Genomic DNA, 24250 nt, shown 5'->3' on the forward strand with positions numbered 1-24250 from the left:
TCCAGCTTCTTTACAGTAGTATTTTTAAAAGTCATTAATTTTCCTTTGATGTCTAATTAATCTCTTAAGATTTTTAATGCATTCTGTTTAAATATTCATTGTTGTTCAGTTGCTCAGTCATGTCTGACCCTATGAGACCCAATGGACTGCAGCATGTCAGGCTTCCCTGTCCTTCCCCATCTCCCGGAGCATGCTCAAACTCATGTCCATTGAGTCAGTGGTGCCACCCAACCATTTCGCCCTCTGTAATCCCCTTCTCCACCTGCCTTCAATCTTTCCCAGCATGAGGGTCTTTTCCAATGAGTCAGTTCTTTGCATCAGGTGGCCAAATTATTGGAACTTCAACTTAAGCATCAGTCCTTCTGGTGAATGTTCAAGATTGATTTCCTTTAGGATTGACTGATTTGATCTCTTTTCAGTCCAAGGGACTCTCAAGAGTCTTCTCCAAAACCACGGTTCAAATGCATCAATTCTTTGGTGTTCAGCCTTCTTTATGGTCCAACATTCACATACATACATGACTACTGGAAAAGCCATAGCTTTAACTATACGGGCCTTTTTAGGCAAAGCAGTCTCTCTGCTGTCTCGGTTTCTTATAGGTTTTCTTCCAAGGAGCAAGTGACTTTTAATTTCATGGCTATACTCACCATCTGCAGTGATTTTGGAGTCCCCCAAAATAAGGCCTGTTACTGTTTCCATTGCTGCCCCATCTATTTGTCATGAAGTGATGGGACCAGATGCCATGATTTTTGTTTTTTGAATGTTGAGTTTTTTTTTGTTTGTTTGTTTTTTTGTTTTTTTTGTTTTTTTTGAATGTTGAGTTTTATACCAACTTTTTCACTCTCCTCTTTCACCTTCATGAAGATGTTAAAGTTTAGTTTAATTCCTTCTCTCTTTCTGCCGTAAGGGTGGTGTTATCAGCATATCTGAGGTTATTGATATTTTTCTCGGCAATCTTGATTCCAGCTTGTGCTTCATCCAGCCTGGCGTTTCACATGATGTACTCTGCATATAAGTTAAATATTCACGTAACCTAATAAATATTTTTCGATACTTGCAGTCATAATTTGATCTTATAGACTGCAACATTTTTATATAAAACAGAAAAATTTTGTTTCTATGTAATCTCCATTATGAATTTTAAAACTAAAATAATTTTTTATTCTATCATACATCTTCCATTGTACATAGCTGAAATTTTAAAAAAGTTATTGTTGTAGTTCAGTCACTGAGTCGTCTCTGACCCTTTATGACCCCATGCACTGTAGCACGCCAGGCTTTCTGTCTTTCACTATCTCCCAGAGCCTGCTCAAACTCCTGTGCATTGAGTCGGTGATGTCATCCAAGCATATCATCCTTTGGCACCCCCTTCTTCTCCTGCCTCAATTTTTCCCAGCATCAGGGTCTTTTCCAGTGGGTTGACTCTTCACATCAGGTGGCCAAAATACTGGAGCTTTAACTCAGTCCTTCCAATGAATATTCAGGATTGATTTCCTTTGTGATTGACTGGTTTGATCTCCCTGCAGTCCAAGGGACTCTCAAGAGTCTTTTGCAGCACTGCAGTTCAAAAACATCAATTTTTCTGCATTCACCCTTCTTTGTCTTTTACCCTGGCATTTCACATGATGTACTCTGTGTGTTAGTTAAATAAACAGGGTACATCATGTGTATCGGGTGAGGATATACAACCTTGATGTACTCCTTTCCCAATTTTGAACCAGACAGTTGTTTCATGTGCAGTTCTAACTATTGCTTCTTGACCTCAGTAGAGGTTTCTCAGGAGACAGGTTAAGGTGGTCTGGTAATTTCATGTCTTTAAGAATTTTCTACAGTTTGTTGTAATCCACACAGTCAAAGGTTTTAGTGTAGTCAGTGAAGCAGAAGTAGTTGTTTTTCTGAAATTTCTTTGCTTCCTCTATGATCCAAAGTTGGTCATTTGATCTTTGGTTCCTCTGCCTTTTTTAAACCCAGCTTGTACATCTGGAAGCGCTTGGTTCATCTACTGCTGAAGCCTAACTTGAACTATTTTGAGCATTACCTTACTAGCATGTGAAATGAGTGCAATTGTACAGTAGTTTGTACATTCTTTGGCATTGCCCTTCTTTGGAGCTGGGATGAAAACTGACCATTTCTAGTCATATGACCACTGCTGAGTTTTTCGTATTTGCTGGCATATTGAGTGCAGCACTCGAAGAGCATCATCTTGTAGGATTTTAAATAGCTCAGCTGGAATTCTGTCACCTCCACTAGTTTTGTTCATAGTAATGCTTTCCCTGGTAGCTTAGATGGTAAAGCATCTGCCCACAATGTGGGACATCCAGGTTCGATCCCTGGGTTGGGAAGATCCCTGGAGAAGGAAATGGCAACCCACTCCAGTATGCTTGGCTGGAAAATCCCATGGACAGAGGAGCCTGGTAGGCTATAGTCCATACGGTTGCAAAGAGTCAGACACGACTGAGCAACTTCACTTTCACTTTTCACTTTCAGTGCTTTCCCACTTGACTTCATGTTCCAGTATGTCTGGCTCTAGGTGAGTGACCATATCATCATGATTATCTGAGTTATTAAGACCTTTAGTTCTGTGTATTCTTGGCACCTCTTCTTAATCTCTTCTGCTTTTATTAGGTCCTTACTGTTTCTGTCCTTTATCATATGCATCCTTGTATGAAATGTTCCATTGATATCTCTGATTTTCTTGAAGAAATCTCTGGTCTGTTCCCATCCTGTTGTTTTCCTCTCTTTCTTTGTATTGTTAATCTAAGAGGAAGAGAAGGAAAAGGCAAGGGAGAAAGGGAAAGATATAATCAACTGAATGCAGAGTTCCAAAGACTAGCAAGGAATGATAAGAAGACATTCTTAAATGAACAATGCAACAGAATAGAACAGTTGTGGGGACCTACTAAATTGGTTTTAAAAACACTTTCTTATGGAAAGCACCTTATTCACTGCATTCTTGTCCATTAGTAAGATTTAATGGAGAGAAGAGAATAAGAATTAACCTTCAAAGTTTCAAAATTAGGTGTGTATAGAAAATATTTTTTCTTTCAAATTTTATAATTTTCATTGTTTCTTTAGCAACTATTAATGCCTTTTTGAATGCAGATGGTTCAGTCACTTATTTAGTAGGAGTATATATGTATGGAAAAAATGACATTTGGCAAGTACCGCATGCTTTAGTAAGACTGGCTACATTTGCTTCTTTGGGGTTTAGATGTAAACCTGTTTTTGAAGAGGTAGAACTGAATGATGAAGGGTTAGTGAACATCACTCTATAAAAGGAAGGTCCCTTTTCACCACTTAAATTATAGGGGAGAAGCTAGGTTGTGGGGAAAAAAAAAAGATAATTTATAGAAGGTAGTGTTACAAGCATAAACTGCATATAGACTTCTATATTAGCCATTGCTCTTGCAGTTTTATATCTTTGAATTAAAACCTGATACTTGAAGAATACCTCATAAATATGCTAATACGATAATCAGGAACAGGTAGCATTACAAATACAAGGCTTTATCTTTTCATTGTAATGGTTTGGTTTCATTTTTTAACACTTAAAACAATACTGTTTTTGAAACGATAATATCCTTTAACTTACAGAAAATTTACTGTCTGAATATGTAGATTTAAACCTCTTTGTGTTTTTACTGACTACTCTTGATTTAAAACTAATCATTTTCCTGAACAGCTTGACCTTTAGTAAAATGAAACTATTTTGAAACTTTCTATTTAGAGCATTAAGTTGCAAATCTCTAGAAGTTACTGCAATTCATTCACCCCCTGGTGCATCAGATGGTAAAGAATCCACCTGCAACACAGGAAACCTGAGTTCCATCCCTGGGTTGCTAAGATCCCCTGGAGGAGGAAATGGCAGCCCACTCCAGCATTCTTGCCTGCAGAATCCCATGGACAGAGGAGCCTGGTGGGCTACAGTTCATGGGATTGCAAAGAGTCAGACACGACTAAGTGACTAAGTACACAAAGGCATATAAGTAAAAACACTAGGCTCTTTGCTGGTTACTAGAAGTGTTTAGCTCAACATTGTAATACCTGACTTCAAATATCTTGAAGTTGAATGGAAAGAGAAGACAGCTATGCTAATTATTGCCGCACACTCTGATTAATTTGTGGTAGGAAAGTATGGAACTTAAGAACTAGCTTCACAATGCATTGGTTTCCGTTTTACCTCCACTGCTTGTTGCCTGAGTAATCTATAAACCTTTATTTCCTTATCTATAAGATGAATTTAATAACATTACCTACTTTATTGGCTTATTCTGAGGATTAAATAAATTAGTGTGTAAAAAACACTCTGCATAGTGCTTGGGCAATGGTAAGCACGTTAACAAATGTTAGTATTTTAGCAGTACTGCAGTAAAGGTGTATGATAGGGACAACAGGTGTACAATTGAGGGCCGCTATACAAGATCTGGATGTGCCAGGAAGTGGACCATTTGGACAGAAGTTACTCAAGAGAAGACGGTGTCAGGGCGGGAGGAAACATTTCGTGGCAAACAAAGCACAGAGGTTGGGGATGTATGCAGTGTGATCACTGCCCTGTCAGTGCTCTGCGGAGAGAGAAGCAAGGGCCAGAATTGGAGGATCATGGCTTCTATGTCAGGGAAGTTGGGGTTCAAGCTAAAAGTGGTGGAAAAACAGTGAGGATGTTTAAGTGGGGGGAGTGAAGGATTCTGAGGAGTAGAGTTATGGGAAAGTCCTTCAGTTTCAAATAAAGAACATTTTGTAGGCTGGGTAAAGAATGACCAGAAACTTATGAGGTTGAAGATAGTTAGGTTTTTACATTAAACCAGGAGGAAAGTTATGAGTGCCTTCACTAAGCCATGTATTTTCTCTAAGAAGAATTAAGCTCATTAAATTTTTATAGACAACATTCAGGGTTTTATAATCAGAGTAATTTGTATAGTATTTATACAGAATTGGCCAATATGTTTGTTCATCATACATTTTATTCTCTTTTAAAAATCATCCATTTTTTATTTAACTGCATTTTAAAAAAATATTACTTTATCAGGAATGATATAAATTTATATTATCAATAAGCAGTATATCGTTATCTTTAGGAAATGTATGCTTCAAGATATTAATATATCTTGAATAGATTATCTTAGTTGAGCTTATTCAGTAATAGTTAATTTAAGCACCAGTCTGCTTTATTTTTAAAAATGCAGAGATAGACCTAATACAATTTTGAATTGCGTGCCTGGAACAAGCCCAGTTTTCTTTGAGATATGACTCTATGACTAACTTGGATTACTTAACTCTGCTTTTATGTCATCATTTTGAAGGACTATAATCCAAACAGTGGTTTGAAGAACCTCTCTTTTACTTTTAGTTCGTTAGATGAATTCAATCATTTTAACACATCTCTTCACATTTTCATTTTTTTAAATATCTCAATATTATATCAGAATTTATGGCAAGCTGACATTTCGCACAAACACACCAATTTGTCCTTCATAATAAGAACAGTTTTTCTGTGTTACAAAATCTGACATTTTGTGGTAAATATCAAACTATTAATCTGCTTCTCTATCCTAAGCACACTTAATGCAACTTTTTCATCAAATCATATATTCAAAATGTTGATCATTATTGTTGTTAATGAAAAATACAGCATATTTTAAATCAGGTTTTAGATTTTGGACATGTTTTCAATATGAATTTGCATTTAAGATGAAATGGACAAAATGTATTATCTTTGTTGCTGTAGTTTCAGCTAACTCTGATATTTAGCATTCCAGTTTATCAGTCACTTGGGGTACTTTAAAAGCATGAAGAAAATGAGAATATTGTGAAACTTTGATTGGTTTCCTGATTTTAAATAATTTTCTTTGAATAATTATTAGATAACTTGAATAAAATCATTAAAGAAAAGAGAATTTTAGAGGTAGAGGTACATTCTGTTGGTCAAAGTTTTAAAATTTTGGTTTAAATTCAACTTAAGTAAACTTTTCATATTTTTCATAGTAATGACCACAAAGCCAAATTGGAACATATTGATTATCTATAAAGAGCCATGTTATAGCCAAGTCTTTCTTATTAGACAATTAGAGGTTAGAGTCAGATGTGCCCCATATCCTCTAGAGATACACTTTCAGGGAAACTATGAATACACTGTTGCTTTTGTTATTAATTTGTCTTACTGTTGTCTGAATAAAATTAGCTAAAGATCACTCTGAAAGATCACTTGAAAACAGTATCATGTTTTTCATTGGTTAAAAAGTAATGTTTCAGGCAGTACCATATGGTTTAGATGAGAAGACTGTAGTCTGAACTAAGTCACTTTCTGAAAGAAATTCCTGGAAGACAGGTCTAGTTGAAAATATTTATTGTTGAAATTAAGGACTGAGGTAAAATGCATATTAAGAAACTATTGCTGATATCTTGGTTTCAGAATTTTTTATTTATATGTAGGCAAAATTATAAATGGTAGATATGAATTTTTTCTTTGATTATAAATACAAACATTTTATTCAGATGCAGATTTTTTAGAACATCTGAACTCTACTATATATGTATAAATTTTCTAAGGTTGAATAGTATTTTATGATCAGAAATTAGAAGGTACTTATAGTCTATTGCTTATTGATTTATAAAGGAAGATCAAATAAATAATTCTTTAATGTTTTGCAGAATAACATCTGTTCTTCCTTCCTTTCATGGTTGTTAATAAGGATATATGATGTGCTAAATTTTGATGTTGTCATTTATTTATTTAGCAGATTTTTTTAAATTAAATGCTTACTATGTACTGTGTACCAAATAGTGTTCTAGATAGTAGAACAGTGCTACAGATAATACAAGCAAGGCTAGTATTCTCAAGGAGTTTACATTTTAGTGGGGAAAGATAGTTTAACTAATAATCAACTGTCAACCAATAAATCAGATAATTTCAGGATGAAATATTTATAAAAGATGTAGGTTCACATAACAGTATAGAATAAGGGAGAGGGAAGCTACTTCATCTAAGTGTCTTAGGGCAGTGTGTTTGAGGTGAAATTTAGATGGTAAGGCTCTAGCCACGTGAAGACCAGTTGCCAGTGTCACTTAGAATGGTTCTTCTTTTATCTCTACTTAGTTCTTTTTCTGTAGGTCTTCCGATTTCATTGGAAGGGACCTGGAGTTGCTGGATACTCTTCCTAGATATAGAAATACGGAGAATAGTCAGATACATTTGCAACTAAGCTCGTATCATTTCTTTCTGCTACTCCTGCCTTTTTCTCCTATCTGTTCTCAGTATTCCTGCCTATTTTTAGATAACCATGTACATTTATATAGAAAATAGGCTACGTTTAGTTTTTTTTACACCATTAGAATCACTAAATTCTAACATTGTATATTATTTACAATTGTTATTACTGTTTTTGTCTACCTCTGCTACAACCACTAAGAATCTTTTTTTTCACTGATATATCCAAGAATCTGACATGGTGCCCAGATTATAATAGATTTTCAGTGAAATATTTGACAGATGAATACATTAACTCTCCGGAGAGGGAATCTTGAGAGGGAATCTGAGTTAGTAGTTGCTTGGTCTTGTTCACCAGTGCAACCAAATCTCCTTGTATCTGCCTTCCATTTTTATACCTGTGCCTGATGCTGAACTCGCTGACACAGTATCTTTCAAAGGCTATCTCCTATGGAACTTCTTAGAAAACCCCAGGTGGAGGAACAATGAACGAGATTTGCAACACCCATTGTAATACTGACTTTCTGTTTGAACAACCAATATCAAACGCTGCTCAGCTTGAGTCCCTAGAACCCAGATGGCATGCTAAGTATAGAGACTGCTTGTGCCATCCACACTTTTTCTTCAGCACAATTATGTTAACAGATTAGTTACAGATAGATAATACAAGTTTCCGAATGTTTTAGTGGTTTAGCTCATTATTGTAGCTTGTAGATGCTTCCCTTGTCTGCTTTCTTTTAGCAAATATTCTTTGGGGAAATTCAGGAAGGTATTGTCATGTGTGTCTGTGTTTTGCTTACTTGCCTCAAAACATGACTTTCTTTTTTTTCCAAGTTACTTAGCTACATGGACCTAGAAAGGGCAAAAAGCAATAATAAAATAAAATTCTGCAGTACCAGCCCGAGTCGTGTGCTTTGCCATCCTAAATTTATTTTAACACTGTTGGCTATAACCAGTGTTTATGCATTACTTATCTGGAAGAAATACAAAACCCTTTGTAGATTAAAAAGTCAGAGTGATGTTAGCTAACACTACATATGTAAATATGTAGTGTGTGTTAGTTGTTCAGTCATGTCCAACTCTTTGCAACTCTATTGTCTGTAGGCCACCAGGCTCCTCTGTCCTTGGAATTCTCCAGGCAAGAATACTGAAGTGGGTAGACGTTCCCTTCTCCAGAGGATCTTTCCAACCCAGGGATCGAACCCAGGCCTCCTGCATTGCAGGCGGATTCCTTACCTCATTGCAGGCAGATTCCTTACCTTCTGAGCAATGAGGGAAGCCCGTGTGTGTGTGTGTGTGTGTCGGGGGGGGTGTCTTTTTTCCCTCCCCCCAATATGTGTCACTTGATTTTTAAAGATTTCCAGGCTGTGTTCCTCTCCCAGAGTTGGACCTTTTCCCCTTTGTTTCCATTTTCCCTGCTCTGCTCAATTTTGATTTCACTTCTAACAGTTTTTCCTCAATATGGGGTCTGTCTTGGAATAGAGATTTGAGTGGTTGCTTCTGAAAATTCATGTGTCCCAAGCTGTTCTAGCCTCTTTTGGAACTTCTCAAAGACCCTTTGCACTCATATGCTCTTGGACGAGGCAAAACCGCTTCAGTTTTTACCTCCTGTATTCAAATTGGCCTGCCTGGTTCCAGTGAATGTCTTTTGGATTATCTGTTGATTCTCTTCTTACTCCCACGTGGCCTCTGGTACCATATGTGCCTTGTGTGTGACTTATAGTACCTGTTCATGTTTCAGCAGTCAAGAGGATGAGAATTTTTCATTTAACTGTGTTGAAATTATTTTATTTTGTAATTTACTTGATATAGATAGGTAATGGGCAGATAGATAGATACTGAGTTTTTTCTTTTAATGTAGAAACTAAGGGATATTTAAAAAAAACTGTGCTACCTCTGTCACTCTCCACCTGGAACTTGACCTCACCGATTATATTTCTCAATTTCTGAGTAGTTAAGCTTTTTTTGTTTATGTTCAAACTTACAGTTTTAATTTTGTTTTAATCTGGTAATATAGTACATAAAACCCCTACCATTTGGAATTTTTAAGTAGTTTCTCTGCATAATGTACACTGTCTGCTTTTCTAAATGCACTATGGATTTAGGAAAAGATTTATTTTCCTATTTTATATGCTCCTGATTCTGTCTGCTGTTTCCTAACAGATTTTTTTGAAAGTTCAGTCTGTAGTTGCTGTCTCTACTTCCTCACATTACATGTTCACCTTGCATTCTCTGTTTAAATGAACATTCCCACCCCTTCATTGAAAGTGCATTTGTTTGTTACCCATGTGCGAGGTTGATGTCAAATTTAATATTAATAGTCATATTCCCATCTTCATCTTACTCAACCAACAAAACCAACCAGGACCTTCTTCTTGCAGCATTCCTTTTCCTTGACATCCTTGACACAATGCTCTCCTGGTTTCCTCCTACTTAATTGTTCAGTTTTTGGTTAGTTCTGATAATGGGGTGGCCCTAAACTTCCTTTTAGTTTTAAATGACTCATATCCAATCTTTTCCAGGCCCTCTCACCTTTCACTCCAAATTATGTGCCCATCAAACTTGTTTTTGTCTGCAAAGCTGTTACCCTTGTACAAGCTACTGTCATAGCTAGAAAAATCCAATGTCCTTCTTGTTAATGTCCCTGCTTTTCTTAATCATCTCTTCCTCACCCAGCAGCCAGAATATTTTTCTTGAGAGTAAGATCATGTTATTATATGACTCAGCTCTTATAAAACATTCTAAACTCTTTATCATGCCAAAGACCTAGGTGAATTAACCCCAACTTGTCACACTGTACTCATTTTTAAGTATTCTTTCTGTAGCTTACAATACTGCAGCTTTTGTGTCTTCAGTTTCTTAAACATCTCTAGCCTAAGCATGCTATTCTCTAAGCCTCGAAATCTCTTCTAACAGATCTTTTTGTGACTTTACCATTCTTACTTTTGTATGTCAGCTTACATATGGCTTCAGTAAGGCTGGCCGTAACTGCCTGATCTAAACTAGCTATGTAGCCTTCTACTTCATCATATCACCTTATTTTTCTTTGGAACATTTGCCATTATCGAAGATTATGATATCCACTTATGAGTCTACCTGGTTATTTTCTGTCTCGTGCTATTGGGATGCAAATTCCAAGAGACAAGGGACTTTGTCTTATTTACAGGTTGTCACCAGCTCCTAGAACAGAGATTGTTTAAGCAGTATTTCTTTGAACGTTTCTTCATGATTTGAACAACTGAATAAATTAGTTTTTTGTCTGCTTGTTCAGATCAGTTATGAAAAAGATACACATATTAAAATTTTACTATTTAATTATGTTACCTGTTTCTCCTTGAAGTCCGACCTTCTGCTTTCACTTATTTGGCCTGTATTTTGGTGCATATAGGTTTATTATTTTTATGAATTATTTGTGCCTTGTATGTTTTATTAGACCAGGTTTTGATTTTGAATTTCACTTTGCTATTTATATTATCCTTTGTGGTTTTGTTGTGGTTGTTTTTAAGAGCCAATTTTTTTTTTTTACTCGCAGTCTTTTATATTTTGGCTAAAGATGTGTCCCTTTTGTGGATGTGCTGTCTATAGAAAACATAAAATAAATTATGCCTTTTAACATGCTATGGAAATCTCTTTCTTTTGATGAGGATTCAGTCTGTTCACGTTTAATGCAACTGCTTCTATACTTCATCTTATTATTTTTAAACTTATGTATTATTTATTTTGTTTCTTTTTTCTCTATATTTGCTAATTTATTCAAGTTTTTATTCAAGCTTTTTCTTTATTATTTAGATATTTCTCAATGCTGTCTAATTTTACCTTCCTAATCCAATTTATTTTAAACCAATTTCATTTATTAGGATTTCAAAATAATTATCCTTTAGAAGAGTATCCAGTTAGTTCTCAATTGCTGTATTCTGAATCATCTTACTATGGTTTTAAGTTATTGTTGACAGTATTATTTGATAAGCTCTGTTGTAAGATACTCTCATGGATAGTACCTGGGGAGATGATTCATCTGTATCATTTCCATTTTAAAAGATGTTTGTTCTTAAATTTTTTAAAATGTTTTCACGTAGAACCAATCTCCTACAGCAATTATCTTTCCTCAGTCTCTGTGTAAATGCTTTGTAATTCTTCAAATGCTTAGAAGCATTTTGGAAATGAATGCTATTATATTTAAGCTTTCATGTATATACAAAAATTTAACTATCTTCTCGACTGGCTATAATTCTTTGTTTTATACAAGAAACAATATTTCTTATTTTAGAATGCCATTTCAATTCCTTGCCCTGAAAACTGGTACAATTGTGAAAGTCATTTCCTTTGTTTTCCTTCACTCGTGGATTATATCCCCGTCTGCCTTTTGTTTAATGTCTGAAAATGGTTTCTCTGTATATTTTGTATAGTTTTTAGTTTTTTAAGATGAGAGAAATCTCATCTTTGTTAGTCTGTTTTCACTGGAAGTGGAAATTGTATTACATATTTTTGAAAGATTTTCATAAAAGATTATTAAAGGAGAAGGAGATTTCAAGAACTTAATTGTTCACCTCCAGCTACCTGGAAAAATTCACTAATGTTGACCAGCTCCTTTATACATGATATAAAAGCATGATATTTATTGTATTATGCCTACTATATACCAGTTATTATGGTAATAATTTTATTTCTATTAATTGAGTTAGTCTTTCCTCTAACACAGTGAAGTAGATGCTTTTATCATTACTGTTCACACATGGGACAAAAATAGGTTAAATAGATTTCCAGAATATTTACACCTAATAAGTGAAAAATTGGATTTTCATATCAAGTATTCTCTATTCAGATGCTGCATTATTGACTAGTACAATGTATAATAATTCTTCTTCAAGAAATGTTTTACAATATGATCTCTATAATGTTAACAAAAGTGGAGAACAACTTTAGATTATTGACTTCTCTTCTGAAATCATTAACATGAAAATATAAACTTTTGATATATTTTATTCTTTCAGGGGTTTATAACAAAATAATTACAGCTTCATTAGACAATAATACAGAAGAAAAACCAGTTCCCTCTATTTCCTTCGTAGAGTTGAAATTAAGTTTTTTATCTCATAAGCAATTGTCAATTGTGTTGATAGAAAAATATGATCATTATTAGATGTGCATTTGCATGTTTTAGTTAGGCATATTTCATAGGATTTCAAGTGACAGTCTTAGCATATATTACTGAAGTAATTTTATAATAGTTTTCTTAAAGCATTTAGTGTTATAGCCAGTGTAAAGGTTGTCCTCAGTGTTGGATATATGAGGTGTTGTCAATGAAATTTTGGTTCTAGCACATATGATTTATAATATGGTAATCCAAATCTCTTGATGATTTAAAAATATTGTATTTACAAATGCCATGAAATGTCACTACTTTGAAGAAGAACGTAGATTCAGTAAGTTTCAAACTTCCTTTTATTTTGATTTTTCAGATTGCATTCTCACAACATAACACAATCATGGATCTTGTGCAGTTTTTTGTCACCTTTTTCAGGTAATTTGCTTTTATTGACTTTGAATGTGGTAAATCTGTATTCTGATGTCCTGTCAATCTGTTAGGTAATATCAGTTCTTTAATCTTGAATATGATACAGTGTGTCTTGTATAGTTTTATGTACTTTAATATATACCACAGAACCGAAGAAACATATTTGACGTGTACTATTGCAGGATTATTTTGCTGTACTACTATTTAATACCTAGTTAATTTGGTGGAAAGAAGATGATAACCCTGTATTTTACTGTCACATAATGATTAAAGCATTTTCATCATATTGATTAGGTACGTTTCCTAGCATTAAAATCAATTTCTTGGATTTCTTAGGTTATTATTGTATGTATTTAGCAATGTGATAAAATCAATAGGGGATGAGAAAAAGTATGCATTTTTTTGCCCTCAAAGAGCATGTAATCTGGAAGTACTAAATGTGACCTAGAATATACCATAATTTCCTAAAACTTCAGTCATTTGAGATGTTAACAGTAGGTTCACTAAAAAGGGTTCCATAATTAAATATGTTTGGAAAATACTACGTATACTAAAGTTAAATAGGTCTCTTTTGGTTTGTGTTTAACTGACTTCCTCAGATTTTTTTTTCTCACAGTTTTTAATGTGTTAATTTGCAGTGTATTGTTCTAAAAGAGACGATAGAGTTTGTAGCATTTCTCGAAACCTAAAAGTTCTTTTCATAGAACTTTTATATTCATTTCCATGGGATGTAAATAAACAATGGGTGAGGAGAAGCTGAGTTTCAGTGATAGAATATCTGAGACATGGCATCTAGTTGGGTGGGATGGGGTGGGTGGGGAGAGAAGTTATCGAGGGAGGGGACATATGTATACATGTAGATGATTCACTGCACTGTACAACAGGGACTAACATAACATTATAAAACTATTATACTCCAATAAAATAAAAAGACCTAGTTGGTCAATACAGTACTTAAAATCAAAAAAAGAAAGAACATTATCTTTATTAACATGATTATGATATGTACAGCTTATACTGGTCCACAGGGTGCCTTTGTGTGAATTAGACAATTGTGTCTCCTCCTTCTGGTAGACATAGCCCCACATCACACCACAAAGATGCAGATGATTTTGACCTTCACTCATCTAGTTGTCTGGGCTGCTTTGTACAGTAAAGGACCTGTTAAACCCAGTCCTTGACACACGTGGTATGCCCCGTACTTCCTCTACACCTAAGTAACTGATAAGTATTGGTTATCTTATCAAGATACCATACAATACTTGAATTCCTAATCCCTTATCCACCGGAGTGAGCAAACGTTTTTCTATAAAGGGTTGGTTAGTAAATAATTTCAAGATTTGTGGGCTATAAGGTGTCTGTGGTGCTAAAGCAGCCTGAGTCAGTTTGGAAACAAATGGGAGTGACTATGTTCCAATAAACCTTTACTAGAGTATAAATAGCTGGTAGCCTGGATTCCGGGCTTCCCAGTTGGCCCTAGTGGTAAACAACCTTCCTGCCAATGCAGAGACATGAGAGACCTGGGTTCCATCCCTGGGTGGGCGAGATCCCCTGGAGGAGGTCATGGCTACCCACTCCAGTATTCTTGCCTGGAGGATCCCATGGACAGAGGAGCCTGGTGGACACTACTAAAGTGACTTAGCATGCACACAGGCTGAATTCTGCCTGTGGACACAATTTGCCCAACCACTGATCTAACTTATGCCTGAATGCCTTTAATGGCAGGAAACAGAACATCTCTTGTGATAGCATTTTCTATCTTCAGATAATTAGTTGTTCTTTATAATTGAGATGAAATCTGCTTCCCTGTGATAGCTTTTCTAATTTACCCATATGGGCCCATACATAGCAAGTCTAATTCCCTCATCTCCATTATGGCCTTCCAGTTTTCTAAACTCTTTTCTCCAATTCACACATTATCTGTTCAGTTATTTGCTTCTTGTCAGAATCCTTGCCATGTTAGTCACTTTGCTCTGAAAACAATCAGGTTTGTCTGTCCCTTGAAAACATTAATTTCCAAAATTTAATGCTGAAAACATATTTCTTACTAACACTGCAAAGTTCATTCATATTTAAATTTTTCCCTTAAAGGTGAAATTTGAGGAAACGTCTTAAATATATTTAAACATTTTCTGATTTTATACTTGTGAATATTAAGGGATATTAAAACTTAATGATGTTACAGTGTTTTTGAAAAGTGTTAGAAGTTATAATCAAATGAGCTTTATTTAATGCATAAAAATAAAAGTTTTTGACAGAATAATGTAGACGTTAATATACTGAAAACTTTATTTTGTATAAAAATTCACAAAGCTGAATTTATAAATTATTTAAATGTTTAGGGTTTTATTTTAAGCTTTTGAATTTGTGTGCGTGTTTAAGTTCAATAGCTCTTTTATTAAGTAAAATAAAGCAAGTGTTAATGTGTACCATGTCTTAGAGATGATCCTATTTATTATGTCGGCATCATAGACAAAGTAATATACTCTAGTTATTGTGTGAGATAAAATGTATTTGATAGGTTTTTTATCATTTAAATTTTTTCAGTAGTGAAATGTAAATTAGATGATTTTAAAATTGTCTCATTGTTAAGGAAAATCATGGACAGAATACTTTTAAGTTTATTTTTATATTAAGTAGACTTACTGTTAAATTTTAAAAGAGGGTTTTAGACAGTTCAGCATTTATGGACATCCTTCAATCAGGCCACTATTACTGCTATTGCGTCTCTGTATTACTGAAGTAGTATAGATGAAGTGTCAGCCTTTCATTTAGCCAAGGTTTAAAGGAGGCCAGTGTCAGATTTTTACTTTTATATTGGGAATAGTTCTGGTGGTAAACATAATTCAGTCAGTACTGGTTAGATCATTTATAGTCAGCCTGTCTCTGATCTTAGCTTTCTGCTCCATCTAAACAGATTACCTAGTACCTCTAAATCTCAGTCCTTTTAGGTTTTTATTTTGTATTGGAGTATAGCCGATTAACAATGTTGTGATAGTTACAGGTGAGCAGCGAAGGTATTCAGACATCTATAAATATATACACATACATATGTCCTTTATCATAATAGAATTAAAAGGTGTTGTTAGAGTCTATAGTGTACAGTAGTATATAATGGTGAGTAATTAAAAAATTGAAAGAAATCATCTAAGAAATAAAGACTTTTCTGGTACGTAAAATGGAAAAGCAAGTCTGTGTGAATCTGAAAAGTCTGAATTTTTAAAGAAGTTCAGCCTGGTAAATTAAATGGAGATTTAGCAAAGACCCTGTACCATTTAGATTTTTAATGGTGGTTCTAATTTTCACTGTCCTATGAGGATTACATAATGTTTTTGATTTACCATCTTGACCAAATGGAGGGTGTTTTCAGAGGTTGCCACTTGGTTTTTCCTACTATGATCCATCTTACCTCACAGGCCAGAGACACAATGTAGGGCTTTACTCTAACCACTTTGTACATAAATTCTAATTATACACTTGAAAAGTAAGGAAATTATCACTTGTTGTTGTTGTTGTTCAGTCACTAAGTTGTGTCTGACTCTTTGTGACCCCGTGAACTGTAGCCAGGCTTCTCTGTCCATCACTGTCTCCCTGAGTTTGCTCAAACTCTTATCCATTGGGTCAGTGATGCCATCCATCCATCTCATCTTCTGTTGCCCCCTCCTCTTGCCCTCAATTTTTCCCAGCATCAGGGTCTTTTCCAATGAGTCAGTCAGTTCTTCAAGTCAGATGGCCAAAGTGTTGGATCTTCAACATCAGCATCGGTCCTTCCAGTGAATGTTCAGGGTTGATCTCCTTTAGGACGGACTGGTTGGATCTCCTTGCTGTCCAAGGGACTCTGAAGAGTCTTCTCCAGCACCACAGTTCAAAAGCATCAGTTCTTCAGCATTCAGCCTCCTGTATGGTTCAACTCTCACATCCGTACATGACTCCTGGAAAAGCCATAGCTTTGACTATATGGACATGTGTCAGCGAAGTGATATCTCTGCTTTTTAATACACTGTTTAGGTTTGTCATAGCTATTCTTCCAAGGAGCAAGCATCTTTTAATTTCATGGCTACAGTTACCATCCACATTGATTTTGGAGCCCAAGAAAATGAAATCTGACAGTGTTTCTACATCTTCCCCATCTGTTTGCCATGATGTGATAAGACCAGATGCCATTATCACAGGTGGATGTATAGACACAGTTTGCCCAGTATGAGCCAGGATTTAGCCAGAATTTGTTATCTGGACCCTGGAGACACCCCAACTCTAACAAGGGGCCCTGGTGGTGTTCTAGTAATTGGCTGTCTGTGTCATCGCTAACCCTGTGTCTTATAGTAATGAAAATATCTATTAATTTGTCTTGCACTGAGTATATACCCATAAATATACTTGTGTATATACCCAAGTAAATACGAATCTCTTCATAAAGTAGTCATACACATGTTCCTTTGGGAATCATTTTATACACTTTCTAAGATGTTTCAAGACAACCTTTCTTCTGTTAACTCAGCTACCTGTTCAGTCAGTAGATTCTGGATTTGTAGATGAACTCATCTTGGAGCTGAGCAGAGGATCACAATCGTCTCTTGGGTCAACAACCCTTAGCCTTTACTCCTCCATTCCTACTTCAAGTAATGCTAAGTAGCACCCTTGCTCGCTGCCCACCTGTTTTGCCCCTTGTATAGATACCATCCGTTATTAGTCACCCCACAGTTCTTTGTTGGGCCCCACCCTTGCCTGCTTTGCCAGGCTTGTTGGTCGTTATCCTGATTGTGACTCCTGGATTCTGACCCTTGGTCTTTGTCACTTTGGGACCCCATCACTTAACACCTCGCTCTGTCACTGCCTCTCCTGTTGTCAGCGTTGATCTTCAGAAGAAAGCCACCACTGAACTTCTTAGTGTGCTTTCTTTCTTTTTTTTTTTTATTAGTTGGAGGCTAATTACTTCACAACTTAGTGTGCTTTCATCAGCAGATTCCTCATGGCCTCGGTGAATGATGCATCCCATGGAAAGTAATCTTCTGGTAGTTCTTCTGACCTTACAGAATGCATTCTTTCTGGCACATTTCTTCCTGTCAGCTTCTTTATTCTCTTTCTCTTCTATCTTCTCAGGGAACTCAGGCATTTCCATTTCACTTTGCATTGGCCATTGCTTTATCCAGACTTCTAAGAGTCACTTCTTCATCAACTTTGCACCATGCCCTGGAGTCTTCCATGGGGTATTGCATTTCCTGGTCCTGAGACTGTGCAGCAAAATTCATGAATTCTTGCTGATCCAGGCTTACTTACATTCCATCCCCCGTGATCAGATACCACTGATTTCTAATTCCTGTCATACTCCCCTGGCTGTTGCCATTACCTGCTAGCCAATTCTTGCAACTCTTCCAAGTATATAATCTCCTTCCTTTCTTATCAGGCCAAGATGCATTATGCTATCATTAAACCCTAGTTATCAGTCTAGCAACCAGGAGAGGAGACATTGACAGCTTGTTGAGGGAACGACCCTATTGTTCCTATAGTTGTAGAACTGACTTCCTCAAAAACATCTGTCTAGATATTTCTTTTTAGATATTCCTATCCCATATTTCAGGAGCTCCAGTTTTCCCAACCATGGCCATTGCCTTTACATAAGAGGGCTGCCCTAGCTGAGCAGTCTATCATCTCTGGAACTCTGCAACTCTCACCCTTGGATCATTAGTCTGTTGCTCATTCATATTGGCTCTTCCACTGTCAGGGATGAGGGTCTGAATTAAAGATATAAAACAGACCCTCTGGCTCTTATATTTAGCCTGTAATATTTGTTAATGGCCTACAGTCTCTCATTAGCCCTTCGCAGGGTTAATGGAAACATTCAGTAATTGGCCAACTCTACTATCTTTTGTGGTGAAATCTTTAGCAGTTGAAGTCTTCTTCCAGGGATGAATCAAGCAACATGGATGGTTTCGTCTAGCCTGCCAAGTAGTGAGTGACCCAATTACAAATCTCCATTTTACCTCCTGATATCTTAGACCATGAATCTTCAGAGAAGTGGAGACCAGAATGGCATTAGCCATGCGGTAAATGTATTGGGGGGAACTCTTGTGATGGAAAGATCAGCGGAGAAAGTGAGAAATCTTTTAGACCACAGTGCCAATCTGACATTCGTGAAGCAGAGCAGGAAGAAAGGAAAGTTGAATGAAAGAGCCTAATTACAGTGCAGTGTGATTTAGATTACATTGCAGTTTGAAAGTCTGACCAGGTCAATGGTGAGTCCTCAAGTCAAAATGCATGTACAGACGAGTTACTCATCTCTCAGGATCAGGCCTTTCTTGCTGTTACCGCCATGCTCAAAAAGTGTGGCCTCTGTGATTACTTTCTGTCTCTATAATCTTTACTAATCCAGTTATTTGATGTAAGTAATACCATATAATATTTGTCCTTCTGTAACTGGCTTGTTTCACTTAGCATAATGTTCTCAAGGCTCGTTCATGTTGTGATATATGTAAGAATTTCCCTTCTTTTAAGGCTGAATTATATTCCATTTTATGTATTATATATACCACATTTTGATTATCCATTCTTCTGCTGATGGACCCTTGAATTGCTTCTCTGTGTTAGCTGTAGTGAATAATACTTCTGTGAACATGAATGTACAAGTATGTATTCAAGATCTGATTCAGTTCTTCTGGGTATATTCCTAGAAGTGAAATTGCTGGGTCATATGGTAATTCTATTTTTAATTTTTTGAAGAGCCTCTATACTGTTTAATTGTACCATCCACATTCTTGCCAGCAGTGCCCATGGGTTCCAATTTTTCCCTGTTCTCACCAAACACATGCAATTTTCATTCTTTCCCTTCCTTCCTTCCTTCTTTTTGATAGTAGCCATCCCAGTGGGTGCAACTTGGTATCTGTTTGTGGTTTGGATTTGCATTTCTTTAATGATTAGTGCTGATAAGAACTTTTTCATGTGCTTATTTGCCATTCATATGTCTTTTTTTGGTCTTATCTTTTGCCCATTTTTTATGCCAGTATCTGGAGAAGGAAATGGCAACCCACTCCAGTGTTCTTGCCTGGAGAATCCCAGGGACCGGGGAGCCTGGTGGGCTGCCGTCTGTGGGGTCACACAGAGTCAGACACGACTGAAGCGACTTAGCGGCAGCAGCAGCATGCCAGTATCACTGTCTTGATTACTGTAGGTTTGTAGTAAATTTTGAAATCTGGAAGTGTGGATCCTCCGTCTTTGTTCTTTTTCAAGATTTGCTTGGGCTACTTGGGTCCCAAAATTCAACGGATATGGGTATCCAGATAATTATGTGAGCTTTTCCCCTTTTTGCTAATATGGTGCTTTTGCTAATATTTATTTGCTAATATTGATGCTTTTTATATGTTAGACCATCCTCGTATTTCAGGAATAAATCCTTCTTGATCACCGTTTATAATTCTTTTAATAATAATAATTTCCCTTTTTCTGCATCATTGTTCATAAAGAACCTTAGTAGTTTTCTTGTGTCTTTGTCTGACTTTGGGATCAGGATAATGCTGGTCACGTAGAATGAGTTAGGAATTATTTCCTTTTCTTTAATGTCTGGAACAATTTGAGGATTGGTATTAGTTCTTTTTGAAATGTTTGGTGGAATTCATCAGTGAGGCCATCAGGCCCCAGGCTTTTCTTTGACAGGAGATTTTTGATTACTGATTCAGTCTCTTTACTAGTCATAGTTCTAGACAGTCAGTTTTTTCATGATTCAAACTTGGTAGCTTTTGTGTTTTCCTAAAATCACAAATTCCTAAATTGTCCATTTCATCTAGGTTATACAATTTGTTGGTGTGCATTTGTTCATAGTACACTCTAATAAATCCTTTTTATCATTATAGGATGAATAGTATTATCTATACTATATTTATTTTTAATTTATTTTTACTAAGTTGAATCTTCTTGCCTTTTTATTTGCCTTAGTAAATCTGGCCAAAAGTTTGTCAGTTTCATTTTTCTCTTTGAAGAACCAATTGCTAGTTATGTTGATTTTTCTCTATTATTTGTATGTCATTTATCTCTGTTTTAATCTTTATTGTCTCCTACCTTTTGCTAACTTTGGGTTTAGTTCTTTTTCTCATTCCTTAAGTTTAAAGTTAGGTTGTTGATTTGAGAGCTTTTTTGTTTTTCCATGGGAACATTTATAGTTAAACATTTCTTCTTTAGCACTGCTTGCACTGAATCCCATCAGTTTTAATATGTTCTGTTTTCATTTTCATTTGTCTCTAAGTAGTTTCTGATTTCCCTTGTGATTTCTTCTATGAGCTGTTGGTTGTTCAAGAGTCTGGTGTTTCATTTCCCCAAATTTGTAAATTTTCCAGGTTTTTTTCTGTTAATTTATTTCCAGGTTTATTTTGCTGTGGTTGAAGGAGATACTTTTCATGATAGCTATTATTTTTAATTTATTGAGACAATATGTGACCTAAAATATGGTATAGCCTGGACAATATCTCATGTGCATTGAAAAGAATGTGTATCCTGTTTTTGGGAATGTGTTTTATATATGTCTGTTAACTAGTTGGTTTATTGTGTTGTTCTAATTCTGTTCCCTTTCTTCTGTTTACCTGATGTTCCTATCCCTTATTTAAACAGGAGTTTGAATTGTTCTTTTAACAATTTTGAATTCACTTTGTCTCTAGTGAAATTTCTGTTTTAATTTATATCTTGTTTTATGTAAACTTAGTATCATTTTGTTAGAATTTCCCTCGTAAATCTATTTTCATTACTTTCAGCATTTTTTATCTTATTAGATTTTAAATGTTTCTTGTACACCACAAATATCTGGACATTGTTTATTCTGTTTTAATAATCTGAAAAATCTCTGACTTTTAAAGTGACAGGTTTAATGAATTTCTATTTATTGTGATTATTGATGTATTTTAGTTTTTTCTTCGTCTTTTCACTTTTTAAAATTCTTTCTCAAGTCATTTTTCTTTCTTCTCCCCTGCTTTCTAAGAAATTGAATGTCCTTTTAATATCCTTAATTTTTTTCCTTTTGTCAGTTTAGTAATTATACATTTTGTATTTTTTCTTTAATGACTTCCCTTAAATTTTAGCATATATATTTTTTCTAACCAGCATTAATATTAGTTGGTGTCTTTTTTCCTACTCCTAAATCATATAGGAACACTAGAAAATTTGGAACTTCCAATTTTACATACAACTGTCTAATTTTCAATTCATTTTCTAATTTCTAATTTATGTTTTAAAATAGCCATATTGAGATATTTAAAGTATAACTCATCCATTTAAATTGTACAATTCAATGGCTCTGCAGCCATCTTCATAGTAATTTTAGAACATTTTCATCACCCCCCAAATAAACTGTATACACGTTTGTAGTCATTTCCCATCCCTCTCAGACATCCTAAGTTTTAAACAGTCACTAATCTAGTTCCTGTCTATAGATTATCCTGTTCTGAAATTGTCATATAAATGGAATCATACAGTGTGTGTTCTTTTGTGACCGACTGCCATCACTTATGACAGTGTTTACAAGATTTGTCCATGATGTTGTGTGTGTCAGTGCATCATTGCTTTTTATTGCTAAATAATATTCCGTTGTATGGATAAGACACATTTCATTTATCCTTTTTTGGTTGATGGGCATTTGAATTTTTACCTCTTTTTGGTTCTTGTGAATTATGCCACTGTGAACATTTGTGTTCAAGTTTTTGTGTGGCGATATGTTTTGTTTCTCCTGAGTATGTACCTGGGAGGGGCAATGATATGGTAACTCTGGATTTAGCATTGTGAGAAACTGGCAAACTATTTTCCAAATGAGTTGCACCATTTTACATTCTCACCAGGAATGTATGACAGTTCTAGTTTCACCATATTCTCAGTAACACTTCTTTTTTTATCTCTCTTTTTTTGGTTATAGCCATCTTAGTGGGTATAAAGTGCCAAAAGAAATGGTACTATTTTGGAGGATCCAGAAAGGAAAGGTTTAGGAATCTAAAGAATAGACAAAGAAAGAAAAAGTAGGAGTTAAGCAATTAAAAACAAGAATAATCAAAGATGACCTTATAGAAGTAAGAATGTGAGTGGGAAGACCAATTTAAAATTAATAGTGATCAAGATTTAGGAAAATGAAGCAGTCATGTTGTCTACGAAGATATTTCAAAAGACAAAAAGGAGGGATGTAACAGAGAGAGAGGTAAACCTAAGTCATTAGTATCAAAAAGGCACAGCCCCCAGGGGTATGTGGTATAAAGATTCCTTTTTTTTTTTTAATGCTATAAGAACAAAGAATGCTGGTAGAATGAAAAATAGAAGTCCTCCTCTTCCAAAGTAAAATTATGATAATGGATATGTTAATGGAAATGAGGCCTGAAGATACAGATTTCTCCAAGTAGAAACCATAAATTACATCTTATTATATTGGAGGTTTCTTCAGGAATTCTTTCCCTGGCTTTGCTATAGAAGAAAACAGACATATAGGTCCCAACTGTTCTTTTAAACCAAAATATTAAATATGGCTAGAGTAAAAATGTGCCAAGTTTATTGCAACTTAGCTAAACCAGTGCTCCATGTCTAATTTTCAGTGCTGAGATTTAGAACACATAGACTGAAACATACTTCTGTAAGAGTGATATCAGTAACATCACATTCTCACCGGAATGTTGACTAACAATTCAAAATCAACATGTCCTAAACTTTCTGTCTTGGCAAACAGCTCTTTTTCCTATTAATAGTATTTTCTAGCTCAGTTATGGGTACTGCTACTTCTCCAGTGTCAATACATTTCTCTTAATCCCATTAATAAAACCTGATTCTTCCTTCATTCTATCAATCTGTTGTATTCAAAACAACAAAAATGATTTTTAACATGAATTATGAGAATCTGTTGTTCAAAAGCTTCCCTTCACATTTATAATTCAAACTAGACTTAAAAGTTCCTCTGAAACCAGGCCTAATTATATGCCTCCTCTCATATTCTCCACAAATTTGCTATATTACAGTCTGTTTTTCTTTGGAGGTATCTGGTTTATTTCTTGTCTGTTTTGTTTTTCATTCGTTTATAAAGTCTTTTAAAATTTATGTGCAGTAAAATTCCACTTGGTGGGATACAGCCATATGAATTCTAAAATATGTATAGTTTCTTGTAATCATCAGCTCTACCATAGACCAGTTCCAGAATGTCAAAGAATCCTTAATAGGGCTTCCTTTACACTAATGCTTTTTCTTCATCCATAAATCCTGGCACATATTGGCTGGTACCCTGTCTCTAGAGTTTTGCCTTTTCCAGAATGTCATGTTCATGGAAACATACAGTATGTTATCTCCTGAGACTGATTACTTTCCATTGGCATACTTCTTTTAAGATTTATCCAAGTTGATTTATTTTTTCACATCAGTAGTTCATTTCATTTTTCTTTTTCATTTATTTTTATTAGTTGGAGGCTAATTACTTTACAGTATTGTGGTGGTTTTTGCCACACATTGACATGAATCAGCCATGGATTTACATGTGTTGTTAAGTGGTATTCCATTGAATGAATAGACTCCAGTTTTGTTTATTCATC

The 24250-nt window shown here is 35.2% G+C and overlaps 1 protein-coding gene across 3 annotated transcripts in view; it reads left to right on the forward strand.

Moving 5' to 3' along the window:
• Positions 1-24250, forward strand: part of ATRNL1 (attractin like 1) — a 744737-nt gene that overhangs the window by 291747 nt on the left and 428740 nt on the right. For all 3 annotated transcript variants that reach the window (XM_043926138.1, XM_043926139.1, XM_043926140.1), the window contains one exon: positions 12664-12725. In XM_043926138.1, coding sequence (XP_043782073.1) covers positions 12664-12725 — 62 coding nt within the window. The remainder of the gene's footprint in view (positions 1-12663; positions 12726-24250) is intronic.

This window comes from Cervus elaphus, chromosome 15 (assembly GCF_910594005.1).
Source record: "Cervus elaphus chromosome 15, mCerEla1.1, whole genome shotgun sequence".
NCBI classification, from domain to species: Eukaryota; Metazoa; Chordata; class Mammalia; order Artiodactyla; family Cervidae; genus Cervus; species Cervus elaphus.